The following is a 16,596-nucleotide window of genomic DNA, read 5'->3' on the forward strand; positions in this document are numbered from 1 at the left end:
TGTAAAGTTGGAGATAATTACATCCCTAGCACCGCCACCCTCCTCTTTTAAAAAACAAGAGAGGGCGGACATGTCATTATGCAATGTAAAACCTGGATTATAGTTTATATAATTTGGCCTCCAAACATGCCCATGTAGATTATTTTTATAAACCAGATTATATAATTTATCTTCACAATCCAGATTATCATAATCTATTGTGGAAACCATTCAGATTATATAATCCGGTTTTTATAATCTATTATGTCTCCAAACATGACAGATTATATTGCAGTTTATAAAACCTAGATGACCAGATTATTAAAAACTCATAATCTACTCTATATACCAGCTAAAATCAGATTATGGATTACTAATGACCTATTACCCTTGAAAACTTTGAGATAATTACCTACTGCCACCGCCACCGTTCTCCAAACATGCCCACCTAGATTATTACCTTTATAGCTAAAATACAGAGGGCAGACATGTCATTGTACAATATAAAACCTCAATTACAGTTTATGTAATCTGGCCTCCAAACATGCCCACCTAGATTATTTTTATAAACCAGATTATATAATCTATCTTCATAATCCAGATTATTATAATTTATTATGGTTCCAAACAGGACCAAATAGGCTCCTAATTTTTTTAGCTAATAAGCTGGAACAACTCATACTAAAAGTCTAAAAAAACCATCAAAAGAAATTGACCCTAAAGAAGGGACCAAGGCTTTCTATTCTTTCTACCAAGTTTACCAATGCTCCTACACCGGACCTGCTTTTTCTTTTGTCGGGCTTCTCCTCCTTAATAATTAGCTAGGAAAAAGATAATTCGGGCACATCCGATGTAAAAGGCCAATGTAAATGAATATTTTTAAAATTCACAAATGTTTTTAATTATGAAACTATTTTTAAAAAATTTATGAATATTTTTAACATCATGCCTTTGTAATCATGAGCATTTTTCGTAATTCATGAACTATTTTTTAAAAATAGTGAACATTTTTAAAATTCGTGAATATTCTCTTGAACCTTGAATTTGTTTTACATTCACAAACGGTTTTTTTAAATCATGAACATTTTCTTTTTAAACTATGAACATTTCTAAAATTTTGTTAACATTATTTTTCAAATTCTGGAGATATTTTTGAAAACTTGAACATTTTTTGAATTCATGATAAAATTTTGAAATCACGAAAAAATGAATTTGCAAATATTTTACTGATTTCTTGATTATTTTGTTCAAAATTTCATTTTTTTAGAATTTAAAAAAAATGTAATCACGGATATTTAAATAGGAAAACACAAGAACCAAATAAAATGATATAAAGAATAGAACACCCGGACATTAGCCGACCCCAAACGAGCACGTTGAGGGAGCGAGGGGTGCACACTACTGCTCCACGAGAGCTCCTAAAAAGGGCGCGACGCACTGGCGAACAAAGCTAGCGTGCACCCGCTCCCCTCCGGCACGCCCTATTGAGCTGGCTCATGAGCCGGGTTGGATGCCCACTTTTTAGTAATTATTTTTTCTGCCTTTTTTTGTTTCAGTTTCTTCTTCTTTACAAATAAATTCAAGATTTAAAGAAAAAACTAAATATATCTGCAGGTGTGGGAGGGGAGCGGGTGCAGGTGAGGCCGCGAGCGAGTTGCTGGACCCTCCACTGCACGCGAGCAACCAGGACAAAAGTGGATCGACGACGTCTAGCCGAGGAGCTGGGAGCTGGGGTGGGGCCTGCAACGGGGCTGGACGGTTGTACAGTGTTGCGGGGATGGTTGGGACGGCGGCGCGGAGGGGCTGAGTGGGAGTGGGTGGGTCGGCGGTTGGATCTATGTCTGGGGTGGCTGAACCACCTTGTTGGGCCTTGTTCGGCCTTGTGAAATCTCGATCTTTGCGAGCTTTACGTTATATTTTTCTAGCTGAGATTTATTTCTCTAAAAAAATTGACCTTTTGTTTTGTGTCTAGAAAAAGTTTGACATTTAGTTTTGAAAAATAACGCATATGTTAATTACTTATTAAGATGTTACCGATCATCATTCGTTACAACATATGTGAGGGCAGGGTGAAAAACTGTCACAAAGATCGGCATCCGATCTAGTGTCAAAACTATGCTTCACAACCTCATGCGCCACCCTGTTGGCGAGGCGATTAATTGTGTTATACCAATGTAGAGGACCAACCAAGTACGCAGCTTGAATGGCACACAATCATCGTCCTATAAACCCATGATGAGAGAATGACTTCATCGAAGGAAATCCTAGCCACAACCCCCACACTGGTTCCACCTAAACTGTCCACAAAACTACATCCGTGATATCAAATTGCACGGTGAGGAGTTTGACAAATGTGATGAAGATCATGATTATGTTTCTAACGAGGACTTAAAATTACCCCCGCTCAAAGAAGATAGTGCTTCGGCAATACTTGATATCATCGACATGGACAAATTCCGTGATAGAATTGCTAACTCCTTGATAAACTCTAATTAGTCGTTCAGTCCTGTCATATGCTCATGGACGAACTACTATTATATTTGTGATATGTGTAGAAGTGTATTGAATAAGTTGGGCTGCTCCTACTAATCTAGTTGTTGGGCTTTCACTCATAGACGATGTAAGCATTCTAATGTATTGATCAAAAAAGAAATATTTGGGTTCAATTGCTAATTAACCCTATGATAAGTTGTTTGCTATTTATATTGTGTGATATGTATTTATTCCTGATAAAAGGATGGTACTCTCATGCCATGTCAAAATATAATGTCAATTATAAGACCTGTATAACTATTTAATAAAGTTTTATTAGTGCTCTAAATCTACCGGTGATGATGTTATTATCATTAAACAACGTGCAACCAATCTTCTATTGTTAAATAGCTACTATCAACTAGCTATTTTTCCTAGACATGCAACTATGTCACAAGAGCAAGTCAAGCATGCAAGTCATAAATTACATTATTTTTTGCATTACTTTATGCATGCAAACACCACATCATTAATTTATGCATGTTGTTCATAAGTGATTTCTTGCATTAGATTTTTTATTGAAAATATATGTGTTCGTCCCTTCCACCATTCCTATGTAGTTTACATTCACATTTTTATTAGAAATAACATTCTTTTAATAGTAATTAAGTTTTTTCTTTTTATACTCTTTGTATTTTATTCAGTTTTAAGCTTAGATTTGCTTGCCATTAGTTATAGATATTCTTTAGCAACTTTTACGCGTTTTTTAGCAAGGTTTCCGCAGCAACGCGCCGGTGCATCCTCTAGTTTTACAACTCTTAGGGGCGTTTGACACATTAATCTTCAGTTGACCTATAATTTTGTGGTTTTTCAGTTGACCCGTCGACAGTTGACTTTTCAGGAAAAGATAAATAAAATAAAATAGGAAAACAAAAGTTTACTGATTTGCATGTGTTTTCTCATAAATCCACGGCCCAACCAGACGCGGCCTTTACCTGGTTTCTATCTATACGCGGCTACGGCCCGGCCCGGCCCTGCTCTGTAGAGGAGGCTGGCGAATATATATAAGGCAGGAAGAGGCTGCGGTGGGGGTTGCAGAGAGAAGCCGTCCCAACAGATTGGATTCGATTTCGATTTCGATTTCGATTTCGATTTCTAGGGTTTGCTCGTCGTCGAATTCGTGATTTCTGACTGATTTCCGCCGCCTTGGATTTCGATATGATCCCCAACTCCGTCGACACCTTCCTCTGATCAGATCCGTCTCTCCCCCCCGCCAGCAAATCCCACAACCAGATTCCACATACTATGGTGCGCCGCCGCCCGTCCTCCTCCTCGTCGTCGCCGATGCTCCACAAGAACCTCCGCGCGCTCGGCCCCGGCCTCAATCCGTTCGCCCCCTTCGGCATGGGCAACTACTCCCGCTAATCCCCCCTCCTTTCCCCTCCCCCCCTCTCCTCTGCTCGGTTTCTTTCTGAAATTTCTTCCCCCCTCCCCTTCTCCTTCTTGATTGGATTGGATTGGATTGCTCCTCTCTCTGCTTGCTTGGCTGGTTTGGTTTGCATCTGCTTGCAAGATTAAGGAAGGGGCCATGGTGCAGCTCCGCAGCTCGCTCAGCATGACCCGCGTGCGCGCCCGCGCCGACTCGGACGCCGACGACCGCGGATGGAACCAGCTCCACGTCGCCGCCCGCAAGGGCAACCTCAAGGAGGTACGCTTTCTCCTACTCTTCTCTCGTATTTCAATTCTTCTTTTGCCTCGCTATACGTTGCCGCATAACTAGTCAGCCATGAAAGGATGTGTTCTGTCACGCGACCGCACGAATGGATTGCATCCCTTTTTCTGAGAAAAGACCGCAACTTGGGGGGTGAACCCGTACGTGTGTTTACATGTGAGATGCGACCGATTAGGAGGGACAAGAGGCCAAAATTGTGGTACCATCTTGTGTCACCTTGCGTGGATAATTCAAGATGGATTGTTTTGGCATGTGGCCTGCCTGCTTCAGTTATAACTAGCACCTACTCTGGCTGGCATCCTTCCTGTTGGTAGATAACGGAAGATGTTATTTTTGCATATACCGTGCCAGTTTTAGTTGGGAATTCCAAACAAAGGTTAGCACGTTGGGTCCAGCCTGTGTCCTGAATGTCCTGGAACTTTAAACATGTCTGTGAGAAAAACTTTTGTGTACAACTTTGGAACAGACTGCAAATCAAGTACATGAACGAGTTACACATCCGACCTTTAAGGAGAAACGACCAATACTGTGGTATCATGATGTCACCTTGCGTGGACAAGATTCTTTGGCATCTGCCATGCCCTATTTAGCTGATCAAGACAAATAAATTATCGCTTTTTTTATGTCATTCAGGGCATGTCAATGCCAAACTTTGCATACTGATCTGCCAGAATGTCGTGCGGTTCAGAACATGTATGTCAGGCTAGTGACTAGTTAGATATGCTGATTGTTTCAGTTCCCGTTCATAGGACCCCGCACTTCTTCTGTCAGTGTTTTAAACTTTAAAGTACCAAGCATTTAAAATTATTTTACCGTGTTGAATCACCATAAACCAAACCTGGATGAATGAATAAATGATTGACTGTTTAAGCAGGAACACAGTTTTATTAGTGTAAACCTATTGGTACGGTGACTAATTAAGCCCATACCACTTCTTACCTGAAAGATTTTTTATTTTTTCTTAGTAATCCTCGTGAAATGAAATAATCCATACCGTAATCTCTGCTCCTCAGGTGAGACGTCTCCTTAATGAAGGGATGGATGTCAATGCACCTGCATGGGGACCAAAGTCCCCTGGCGCTACTCCCCTGCATCTTGCTGCTCAGGGCGGGCACGTGAAAATCATGGATGAACTACTGGAGCGCGGTGCAAATATTGATGCCCGTACAAAAGGAGCTTGTGGCTGTAAGTTCACTTGTTCTTTTAGTCCATGCCTGTAATACCAGTGGTATTATTTTATTTTTGATTGTTCTTCCATCAGTTCTACCTTTCTAGATGTTGAGATTTTTACTGTTTTTATTGTTGTGCATGTATTGTTTTCGGTTGCCTCCCTTAGGGCATGTACAATGGTGTTATCTTAAGAGTGCCATGTAGGACTTGTCTTCTCTTATTTAAGAGATTATCTCTTAGCACACTATGTCTCATCATGTTTTTAGGAATAGCTAATTTTTGAAGATACGGCCAATAGATAACCCATTGTAGACATGATATTTTGTCATCTCTAAATTACATGCAAGACTTAAGATAAAACTGTCTTATCAACCATTGTACATGCCCTTAGTAGCAATGCATCTGCTTAGTTGTCTGTACATATCATACTTGAAAAAAGCGCTAGGTGTTAATTGTCCGTTTTGCTACCGCTTTGCGCTTTTCTGATCAAAGCTCATGCTTATGCGCTAGTCGTTTTGCTATCGCCTAGAGCCTAGACGCACTTAGGTGCTGCTTAGGCGTGCCTTTTTTAACTATGATACATATATGGCCAAGCTGTGGAAGTTCATACATCCACGCATAATTTGTTACCATTCCTTGTGAGCTCCATGTTTCATTGGTAGACATGAAGCTTTGTTTACTTGTATGCTGTAGCTGGCCTGCAGATTGTAATCTTGCTATGTACTCCCTCCGTCCCAAAATAAGTGACTAAAAAATGACTCAGTTTTGTACTATTACAAAACTGAGTCATTTTTGAGTCACTTATTACAAAACTGAGTCATTTTTGAGTCACTTATTTTGGGACGGAGGGTGTAATAAAGTAGCTAAATGTTGTGCATGGCTTCATTTATTATTATTTGGATTGAACCTTGTGTAGTACATAACTTACTTGCTGGTCAGTTACATGGAGCAACGTACGCCATCTGCATACTTTAAAACAGTGCAAGATTGCACTCTACTGGTCAGTTACATGTAACCGCACCTACATACCTAGTAATGGAACATGGAGCTCTCATAGAATGGAAAACAAAATTATGTTTGGATGTCACGAGATAGATATATACACGATTAACACCAGCAACCCAAAACAATAAATGTAACCTATGTAAGCTACATAGCAGAAAACTGTACTATTATCTGGATTGAACATGTCTGCAGTGATGTTTGGTGCTACCTAGCTTATCTAGGTTCAACCCATTTATTACCTGTCTACTACCCAACATAACTTACTTGACCCTGGGAGTATAAAAATGATTGTCCTGTCTTGATCCAGGGACTCCTCTGCACATTGCCGCCAAGGAAAGGAACAAGAGGGTGGTCAGGTTTCTGATTGAGAACGGCGCATTCCTGCCCCCTGACCTGAACGACCACAGGTTCAACCCACCCCTCCATTACTGCTCTGGGCTGGAGTGGGCGTATGAGATGAAGCGCATGCAGGACGAGAGCGACTCGGGCGGCGAAGCTTCCTTCAGCTCGTCGAACTAGTGAAAAGTGGTTTACGCGCAGGAGAATCTGCCCATCCTTTGGTTTTGAGTGCTTGTTTGTTATCATGAAATCCATCGTTCCTAGCTACGTAAGTCAAAGCAGGCTGATGCTGGTATGGTATGTGTATATGCAAGAATAAACACGGTGCCGCCGTGAGGTCCTGGAGTTGCTGCTGCAGTTTACACGGTGTTCTGGTACATTGGTGAGCAGGCTGCAGTGGTCTAAGATTGGAATATCCATCTCTCTCAAGGAACATCGTTTGTAAACATTATTAAGTTGTTGAATATTCATTTACTTTATTGCTGGACAAATATTGTGTATCTGATTGGTTTGTTTGGAATCACTTGTTTTAAGGGTCTAAAGTAATCTATTGTTGTGTCTATTTCAAAGCTTGTTTTGTTCTTTTTGGCCTAAGTTTCTCTGTAAACTGGCCTACTGTGTGGTCAGCCGGTCGCCTGACTTTGGGGGAATTCTACGATTTCATATACCATGTCAGTTATTTTGGAAAATCACAGGTCTACTCTATCTATGTGTAATCAAAGATGTTTGATTGCTTGCATTGAATTGGCTCACGGGACTACACTGGTTGTATACAATTAACACATATATTGTGCCTCGCGATTGCGATGGATGGTGACCGCAGCACCGACACGATGAGCACGGAGTCTTGACACAATTCAAATTTAAGCATGAGTATTATAGTCATTCTGCGCCATTTCACCTGGTCAGGACGTGTTCGCCAGCTACGTATATTTCGATACAGAGGAAGTATATGCAAACAACCAAACTAAATGGAGGAAGTATATGCAAACAACCAAACTAAATGCAGATGATGACTTTTTATGTGCATTAGCTTAACCAGGCTCAAGTGGGACAAGTTTACAAAGTGCTAAAAAACAATACGGGTAACCAAAGGCCTCCTTAATTTTGTACTAGCACACAAATGGGTTCCACATACTATCAGTTGTGGCTGCACACGATTATCTTCCCGGACTTGAAACATTTCAACTTAGTGAGCAAACCTTTATTTTGTTCATTCATTTAATGATAACATGAGACAACACGTGTCAGGTCCTGACTGAGAATGGTGTCGGCATAATACCATAGTATTGTACCCTCATCGTTTCTAAATAGAAGTTGTTGTAGAGATTTTACTATAAACTACATACGGACGTACATAGACATACTTTAAAGTGTGGATTTATTTATTTTACTCCGCTGTAGTCCGTAGTAGAATATGTAGAAAGACTTATATTTAAGACCAGAGGGAGTAGATGTTATTTTTTGGTATCAAAATTTACAAAGTTTGATTTGAGACAAATCTTATATGAAGAACAAAAGGAAATGGAGGGAACAAACAAACCTTGCATGGAAGTTAGGAAACGAATCAATTCTTTTGCCAAAGGAGGACCAAACCATGCATGCATGAAAGTTACAAAACGAACCAATTCTTTGCCTAAACCAACAAACAAGTTTCGAGCATATTTAAACAAGTCCTTGGATTAATCTTCCACAAGAAAAATGGCAAAGTAGTTAAGCATGGATTCCTGCCGTGCTCGGCACTGCATGACCTTATCACTCATGTATACTACTCCCTCCGTCGAAGCACATGGAACCGGGCTAGAATTTAGCGGAAAGAGATGCGTGCCTAGGGGAACCTAGTGCCTTAATTACTGCCTGCCTGGGAAGAGGGTGGTGGCAGGCAGCAGCCATGCAAAACACAGCTGCGACCGGGCTCGTGTTGGTCGTCGCCGGGCTCTTCGTACAATGCATGCTCAGGCGCATCTCCAAGCGCCATCGGCGGCGCTCCATCGTGAGGCGCATCCTCTTCCAATCGTACCAGTTGGTACACTACGTGCTCTCTGACTGGTTTGTCATGTCCTTGGTGTGCCACTATGCTCGGGGTGCGAGATATGTCCTCGCCCGTAAAATCTTTTGAGGCATCTTGCGGCTGAACCACCGCTCGGGAGCCATCATCAAAGTCCACCAGCTAAACATAGTCAAGCTTCAGATGCTTCCTTGGGTGTGGATGCTCGTCTCCAACCTGCTGAAGAGGCGCCTCATCTGGCTCCCAGATGCCATCGTCACCACCGACGCCAAGGTGGCCGTCTTTAGGGCCTTGAAGGAAGCCCTCGCATATACATATCCATATAGTGGGGATGAGTATTACCGCTTCACCAGCGGCACAGCTGCGTTGCGCAGGCAAGGTTTATGTCACCTCGAGTGGGCGTACGATGTTTACAGGGATGGCGCCGCCACGGTGATCATGGTGTGGCATGTCGCGACCGCGCTGTTTGAGACAAGTTACCGGCAGCAGAAGCACCCGCTACCACCATACGGCCAGGCTGCCCTGACGCTGTCGAGGTACTGCGTGTACCTTGTGGCCTACGAGCCGGGGCTCCTACCGGACGACGAGGCATGGGCGAAGAAGGTGTACAAGGACACGGTGACGGAGCTCAATAGCTTATTCCGCAGCTGCTCCACCGCCGTGCACCGCCGCGAGGCCCTGATGATACGCCGCGAGGCCCTGATGAACTTCTCACCGGCTGGGGAGGAGGAGGAAAAGTCGGTCATAGCCAAGGGTGTCAAATTGGCGAAGCAGCTGGTGGGCATAGAGCGAACGGAGTATGGACCCAGCACCAGCAACATCGCCGATGACAACATGCGCGAGGACGAGAAGGTGTGGAGGATGCTGCTCGAGTTCTGGGCGGAGCTGCTCGTGTTTGCTGCGTGCAGGCCGACGGCAGGGCCAGAGGCGCACGCGCGAGCACTGGCCAATGGCGGTGAGTTCATCACCCACATATGGACCATGCTCACCCATGCCGGCATCCAGGTCCCCAAGAGGCGCCGGGAGGAGCAGGCGTGCTATGGAGTCTGATCACAAGGCTTACCAGCAGCAAAGCAATGCTCGTCCCAACCAGTTTCCATAAATCCCTATCTCTTCTTTATTTCCGAAAGGGTGGCCGGCCGATCATGCTTTTGAAAAAGAGTTTTCCAAAAGACTGGCTTAATTGTTCTGTCAATGTAATGTAATGTGATGTAATACTTCTTCTTGTTGTTGTTTTCCTTGTAGATTTTTCGTTTTATGATTTATTTACATAAATATGTAGCCCGTTGGCACAATGCTGCAATTCTTGGCACATGTGCTAAGTAATCAGCAGAAATCTTACATATGCAAAGTATCAACCCTACAACCATAGGCCGCATGATGATACCATCTAGGGCCTCTTTGATTTGTAGGATTCTCAAAATGCAGGAATAGGAAAAACGTAGGAATAGAGTGGCATGTCCTTTTCTACACTACAGGATTTAAAAGTGTGTTTGATAGCATAGAAAAAACAAAGGAATTCTACAAAGAGATTTGAGTGGATGGAAATTTTCCTCCAAAATATAGTACAAATGAATCCTATGAAAAAATTCCAAAGGATTTCAATTCTACGAATCAAACTATCATCATAGAAAAAAAATCCTAAAGATCCAAATCCTCCAAAAATCCAATGAAATTCCTTTGTATCAAAGGGCCCCCTACTGATTCGCAAGCAAAGATATTCCCTACTCCTACCATGGAGCAGGAAGATGCTAGACATGCATGGTTTAACTCATATACTGTATTAAGTAGCGGTAAGCTTCACAAGAGATAATCCATTTCCAATGACAGCGGTCTTATGTTTAATTTGTAACTGATCAACAATTTCACCACTGGATATTTCAATTTTTTTAGAATCCCGTAATATTTCAAATTTCTTAATTCCACCACTCGATAAATGGTTAGAATCCAACAACTTTTTATTTCCATAGATAAGAGTTCAAGTTCCCTAGCTAGTTCAACCTTGGATAAAATGTGTTATGGACCCCTCCAGCTAGTGACCATTCGACAGCTAGTGGTAGCATTTGCGAACTGCATGGCTGGCAGTTTTAGTGATTTTGGGATGGCATTTCTGCAAAATACATGACAGTTGTCTAATTTTAGTGCAATTTTCATCCAAAAATTGTCACTGCCAGATATTTGATCGTGTGCTTTGGTACAACCTCCTTACACACGTTGACGGTCCAGATTAACTCATACCCCTTCGTAAAATGGGTAGGATGAGAATAAAATGTCTGCGCCCTAGCGCGCCGTAGCGTGCCCCACCGCGCCGTACGCGCCCCGTACGAAGGTGGATCCGCCTATACGTCCCGCATGTACAGCAGAACCTGCGCGGTAACCCTACCCCGCCCGCGCCCACATTACTGTGGCGCAGAAGGTCCATAAACTGCGTCAACGTCGCCATTCCTTCGGCGCGGATTGCCGTGTCCATTACTCCGGCGCAGACTGCCGAAGCGTCCCGTCTACCGCCACGGTGGCGCGTGCATTTGCGCATGGCGTTGATTCACACGTCGCCTCAGTCTACCCCCTTCGCCACGATCCGCCCGCCTTCGGCCGCCGCTGACGGCCATCAATGCCTCCAACCTCCACCGCCGTTCGACTCCTTCCGCTCGCCCTATATAAACGCCCCCAACACCTGACTCCCACACTCGCTCGCCCCTCTCTCTGACGCCCTCGTCGCCTCTTTCGCCCCTCTCTCGCCCCGTCTCCCTCTGTCTCCAACGATGGCGTGCCCCAACCTGACGCTTGAGGAGGCGGAGGAGCTTGCCCACTTCGGCATCCCCACTGCGCCGGATGTGCGGATACCGTCGGGATGGAGGTGAATGAGTAGCAGTAGCACTGCTCCAACACAATTGCAGGGTCTTTACTAAAGTGTTGGCGATGTTTCATCTTGCAAAGACCGATACCAAGGAGAAGGTGTCTTCAAATTTTTTTATCGTAATTCTTTGTTGTGTGAGGTACTTTATAATTTCTTGCGTCTTGGATCTAAAGCAATGTAGCCATGATGGTTGTGGTTATTAGTAAAGTTATAGGTGTTTAATGAAAAAAAAACAGTCAACAACCATCGGCAAAGGAAAATCGAATGAAACAAACGGTGTGACATCAGCTGGCCAAGAAAGAGTTTTTCTCAATCAGATGCCATTTCTCTTCCTCCAAGCAGAAGCAGGGTTAGTTACCGGCGGGTGGTCAGTCGCTCTCTCGCAACCTTGGCCCGACGTTTGCCTTCCTTCATTTTTATTTATTTACTGGGAAACGATTTCCCTCAGCGGGCTGATAATCATAGTGTGTCCATCGCCTCCGTTGCGTGCCATGCATCCTCAGCATAAAAACAAGTGCAAGCATCTATTTGAATAACAATGGAGTTGTTGTAAATCTTGACGGCAAATGATTACTGTGATGTAACGTAGCTTCATTTTGTAGATATAATCCTACAACAAGTTCCCAGTTAGAAAAAAAAATCACAATAAGACGGCTGTTGGAGAAAAAAATCTAAAAATATATGCAACAAGATGTCTGTTACCAAAAAATTGCAACAAGACATCTATTGTAAAAAATTCTGCAACAATATGCGTTGTAAGAAACTTTTGCAAGAAGACATGTGTTGCAATGATGGATGGCAATGCTCTTGGCCTCTCAATGCGTCCAATCTAACGCGCCCGGCTGTTTTTTTTTTAAATCACCCGACGAACGCGTAGCATGCCGCTTATTTTATTATATAAATCCTTGATTGATTCAACACAGCTCTATGAGAGGGGGGTAGGGAAGGAGGGAGAGTGTAAGGTCATCCGGCACTAGCCTTCCTTAGCCCGATCTCCTCCGAGCTAGGCAGCCAAGTGAGGTTGGCCATCTCTCCCTTGTGTTTTCTGTTGTTTAATCCGTGGCGATCCCTTGTGCAGATCCATACAGAGATGTTAGGGCCTTTGGGGGAAGAGAAGGAGCTGGAGCAACAAGTTTCTTCTGTACGGCCATCCGTTCTTTCTCCCAACCACAGCTTTGCCACGCAGGCTAGTTAAGGCATGGCGAGCAACAAGGATGCCGAGCTGGAGACACCACTTCTCATGCCGGAGGAGGAAGGACCAACAGCCCCGTTGCTGGACCAAGGATCACTGGAGCCGACACCACGTCCACGGCTCCCGCCACCGAAGTTTGGGGAGCTCATCTCGGTGTTGAGCATCGACGGTTGCGGGATACACGGGCTCATCCCGACGGTCGTCCTCAAATGCCTCGAGGAAAAGCTCCAGGTATGTCAACCACTTCTCTCTTGAAATGATATGTTATGTTGTTAGACGAACCACATCTCTCTTGAATTGTTATGTTATGTTGTTAGACGAAGTAAGCCGATCCATCTCCGCTGATGTGTTTAGGCTATTGACGGGGAAGATGCCCGGATAGCGGACTACTTTGACGTGATCGCGGGCACGAGCGCGGGCGCCACCATCGCGGCAATGTTGGCGGTGCCGAACACGAACAAACGGACAAAGTACACCCCTCAGGAAATCCAGGATTTCTATGTCAACAACGGACCTAAAATCTTCCCTCCCAAGAGGTAGGTATTCGAGAAATAAAGTTTTCATCTTTATCGTCCGTAGATAATATGTATGTAATTAGTTCACTATTTGTTTCACATTCACAGGTGGTGGCGATGGCCTCTGGACCTGCTAAGCGCATCGCGGGGGCTCAAGTACGACGGCACGTTCCTCCAGAAAAAGAAGATCAAGGAAGTCAAGGATGAGCACACGTTCGACGCCAATATTATCGAGCCTCTCATCTTCTCCTCGTTCCAGGATGATGCCGTGCAAAAACTAGTTGAAGAGGCCAAACCAGAGCCGCCGGATGTCTGCATTGGCCCGCCGTCGACGGCCACGTCAACCTACTTCCCGGCGCACTACTTCGATATCTGGGTCAGTGACATGGAGCAGTCAAAACACCACCTCATCGACGGCGGTAACAACCCCACAATGGCTGCCATATCCAAGATCACCAGGGAGCAACTTGTCAAGAACCCGGAGTTCCACTCCAACGGCGTGGATTACATGAAATACCTCGTCATCTCGGTAGGCGCAGGGTGTGCATCAGTGCACGAAAAGGGGCTATGCATGAAATCACGACGGACTGTGCCGGCCAAGTGGGGCGGCTTCAACTGGTTTCACAGCAGGCGCAATAGCCGCAGCCCGGTCACCGGCACCTTCTCGCATGCCAGCGCCGTGTTGGCCGACTGGCAGGTTCGCATGCTCTTACACAATGGCAACCACGTGCGGAAGCAGAACTACCTCTACATCCAGGCTCAGGTAGAAGTGATCAACCACCTTATCCCCCATTGCGTTCTAGTAGTCCCTGCAAACTAAAACATGTGTATGTAGGCACCACTGTTCTGGGAGGCCATTTTGCCAATGGACAACGCGACCTCGGAGAACATGGCTGACCTACTCAACATTGGCGACAAGTTGTTGGCAGAGAAGGTGGCTATGGTGGACTTGACCACGGGGAAGTACGAGACCGTCGAGGACGAGAATGCACCCACCAATGATGCAGAGCTCCGGCGCTTCTCCGAGCTTCTAGTTGTCGAGCGCAACTTGCGCCTTAAGGAACAACAACAACAACGACAAGCAGAAGAAGAGAACGGGCTTCATTTGCTTAACATTCTTGAATAATAAATAGTATATGGTTGTACGTACCAATCATTGCAAAGACCTAAGTGTTGAGTTCTCCCTTACACTCGTGTTGATCCACCGAGTCATGAGCCTTATCATGGAATCTAGATCGTTGACCCTGCCAACCAAGCAAAAGTTTGTTATGACTCGACGAGGAGAAGTAAACTACGATGAGAAGATAAGAAGGAGACATATTTTTGTGTCCGAGCGAGGCGTGCGCGAGGAGACCTGATAATTCAGTGGCCACCGTGAAGGTGGAGTCAGCAGCGACCACAAGTATCATGCGACCACAAGTATGATTGGGTGTTGCTAATTGATTGTATCATATGATCATTGCGTTTTCTCGTAGCAACAACGCTCGGACACATTCGTTAGTAATCAATAATTTATGGTTATGCATATCAATCAATGAGAAAACCGAGGGTTGATTTTCCTCTTACATTAACAAACAGCTTAGCTATCATACTTACAATACTAGCTAGCTAATTGCTGATGCTGACATTACACAACAACCATGTTGCAAATGGTACTAAAATTGACCAGCATGCGATGAGGACGAGTCCGGCCAGCACTCACACCAATATTCATCTTTTTTTTAAAGATTAAGAGTCGGGATGATAGTGCATAACGATGCGAATGGTACCAAAATAGATCGATGGGGGGACGGCCGGCCAGCAGCCAGATTGATGAGGACAATTAATATCTCATTTTTACTTAAGACGACACAGTATTGTCTTATTATAGACCAGGTCCTAGAGTGTGATGTACTCATCTATCCTTTAGTTTATCTTCTGTTCGTTAGAGTGTGATGTATGCATGTATCCTCTACGTACAGTTTTCTTCTCCAGCACAACTATAGCCTTTTTCTAGTGGGACATTTACATCCCCCCCACCCCCAAAAAAAATTTGTGTCTGACCTCATCTTTATCGCTAAATAAAAAGTGCTAAAACCTCTTCTTGATAAGTGTATGTCCTTTCGTCCATTCAAAGGCCTTTGACCGTGAGATTTTTCTATAAGCACAATTCACGATGAAAGGCCTTTTATCGGACGGAAAATGTGTACAAGGTCATTTCTATAAAAATACTTAACAAAAGAGGGACAAAGTTGAACATCATTTTTTATTTAGCGGTAAAGATGAGACCGGAAGCAAACTAGGGGAAGAAATCGCCCCAAGAAAGCTAGGGCTCCACCGCCTCCCGCCGGGGCTGTCGGTAGTCCGCCCTGTCTCCGTTGGCCTTAGGGCCATGGAGGCAGAGTGGATCTCGGCCCTTGCTGGTGGGAGGGATCCGTTTTTAGATCTTTCATCGAGTTATATTAGGATTTGTGTTCTGTTCAGGAAGGCGAGATGGTGGCGGCTCTGTGAGATGGAATAAAGGTCTCCCTGCCTAGCCCCCATTCCGGTGATGCGTCTAGCATAATCAGTGGGCGTGTGGAGGTGTGTTCTCTCGCGGGTCTGTCTTTGATGGATTTTCTCGGATCTGCTCGATGTTCTTCTTTGTTCGTATGTTTTTAGGTTGGATAATTTCGATCTACACTCTTCATCTGCGACAGTTGATGTTCTGGTGTGTTAATCCTATGAGGCCTTAGCACGACGACTTCCTGGTGTGTTGGGGGCCCCCTTGCGCCCAGGGGCCCGGGGCGACCGCCCCTCCCCACCCTCAGGACCGGGCCTGCGGGGCGGCACGCGAGCTCCACTTCCGTGGGCTCCTTCTCCTTCGTCTCCTCCGCCGCCGCGATGGCGGGTCCTCCTTTCCCGCGCACACGTCCCCCCTTCCCGGGGCAGGGGACGGCGGCGGTGCAGCTCGGCGGCCTGCGGTCCGGCGACCCGTTGGTGGTGGCCGACGACGGGTGAGGTGGCGGCGCTACTCCTTGGCGGCAGGGCGGCGTGGTGGTGCGGGTTAGCTGGTTGCATGAGTATTTACTTGCGTTAATTACAAAGACTCAATCAATGATAAAATTATGCTTGGACCTCACCGCTAATGTCAACGGTCACCACCTTACATGCGTGAGTATTTACTTGCGTTAAGACTTATTTCCCTTCACACCATTATTAATACTCAACTTTAATTATTTTACTAGCATTTCCCCATATTATCACCTCAATATAATAAAACTATTGCAGAGAATCAAACTTGTCATATTGAGTGATCTAAAATTTATGCAAGATTTTATGACAAACCATGTAAATAACCAATTCATG

General features: G+C 44.7%; 3 protein-coding genes across 3 annotated transcripts; all 3 read left to right on the plus strand.

Moving 5' to 3' along the window:
* Nucleotides 1-3,544: 3,544 nt before the first annotated feature.
* Nucleotides 3,545-7,266, plus strand: LOC123402134 (phytochrome-interacting ankyrin-repeat protein 2). Its single transcript, XM_045096015.1, has 3 exons — nucleotides 3,545-4,159; nucleotides 5,197-5,368; nucleotides 6,666-7,266. Exons 1-3 carry the CDS (start codon nucleotides 4,040-4,042, stop codon nucleotides 6,875-6,877), a joined length of 504 nt encoding a protein of 167 aa, XP_044951950.1. The 5' UTR covers nucleotides 3,545-4,039; the 3' UTR covers nucleotides 6,878-7,266.
* A 1,640-nt stretch (nucleotides 7,267-8,906) lies between these two features.
* On the plus strand, nucleotides 8,907-9,755 carry LOC123404842. The gene has a single exon (XM_045098790.1). It carries the CDS (start codon nucleotides 8,907-8,909, stop codon nucleotides 9,753-9,755), a length of 849 nt encoding a protein of 282 aa, XP_044954725.1.
* Nucleotides 9,756-12,508: 2,753 nt separating this feature from the next.
* On the plus strand, nucleotides 12,509-14,811 carry LOC123403725 (patatin-like protein 2). Its single transcript, XM_045097638.1, has 4 exons — nucleotides 12,509-12,985; nucleotides 13,109-13,290; nucleotides 13,378-14,032; nucleotides 14,105-14,811. The coding sequence occupies exons 1-4, from the start codon at nucleotides 12,761-12,763 to the stop codon at nucleotides 14,393-14,395; spliced, it is 1,353 nt and encodes a 450-aa protein (XP_044953573.1). The 5' UTR covers nucleotides 12,509-12,760; the 3' UTR covers nucleotides 14,396-14,811.
* The last annotated feature ends 1,785 nt before the right edge of the window (nucleotides 14,812-16,596 follow it).

Source organism: Hordeum vulgare, chromosome 6H (genome assembly GCF_904849725.1).
Source record: "Hordeum vulgare subsp. vulgare chromosome 6H, MorexV3_pseudomolecules_assembly, whole genome shotgun sequence".
NCBI lineage: Eukaryota > Viridiplantae > Streptophyta > Magnoliopsida > Poales > Poaceae > Hordeum > Hordeum vulgare.

Excerpts from the sequence above, each read along its gene's own strand:
- LOC123403725 (XM_045097638.1), top strand. The coding sequence starts at position 12,761 with ATGGCGAGCAACAAGGATGCCGAGCTGGAGACACCACTTCTCATGCCG. Across the intron at positions 13,291-13,377 it reads AAAATCTTCCCTCCCAAGAG|GTGGTGGCGATGGCCTCTGG; the intron begins GTAGGTATTCGA and ends TCACATTCACAG. Across the intron at positions 14,033-14,104 it reads ACCTCTACATCCAGGCTCAG|GCACCACTGTTCTGGGAGGC; the intron begins GTAGAAGTGATC and ends ATGTGTATGTAG.
- LOC123404842 (XM_045098790.1), top strand. The coding sequence starts at position 8,907 with ATGCTCGTCTCCAACCTGCTGAAGAGGCGCCTCATCTGGCTCCCAGAT.
- LOC123402134 (XM_045096015.1), top strand. The coding sequence starts at position 4,040 with ATGGTGCAGCTCCGCAGCTCGCTCAGCATGACCCGCGTGCGCGCCCGC. Across the intron at positions 4,160-5,196 it reads GCAAGGGCAACCTCAAGGAG|GTGAGACGTCTCCTTAATGA; the intron begins GTACGCTTTCTC and ends TCTGCTCCTCAG. Across the intron at positions 5,369-6,665 it reads TACAAAAGGAGCTTGTGGCT|GGACTCCTCTGCACATTGCC; the intron begins GTAAGTTCACTT and ends GTCTTGATCCAG.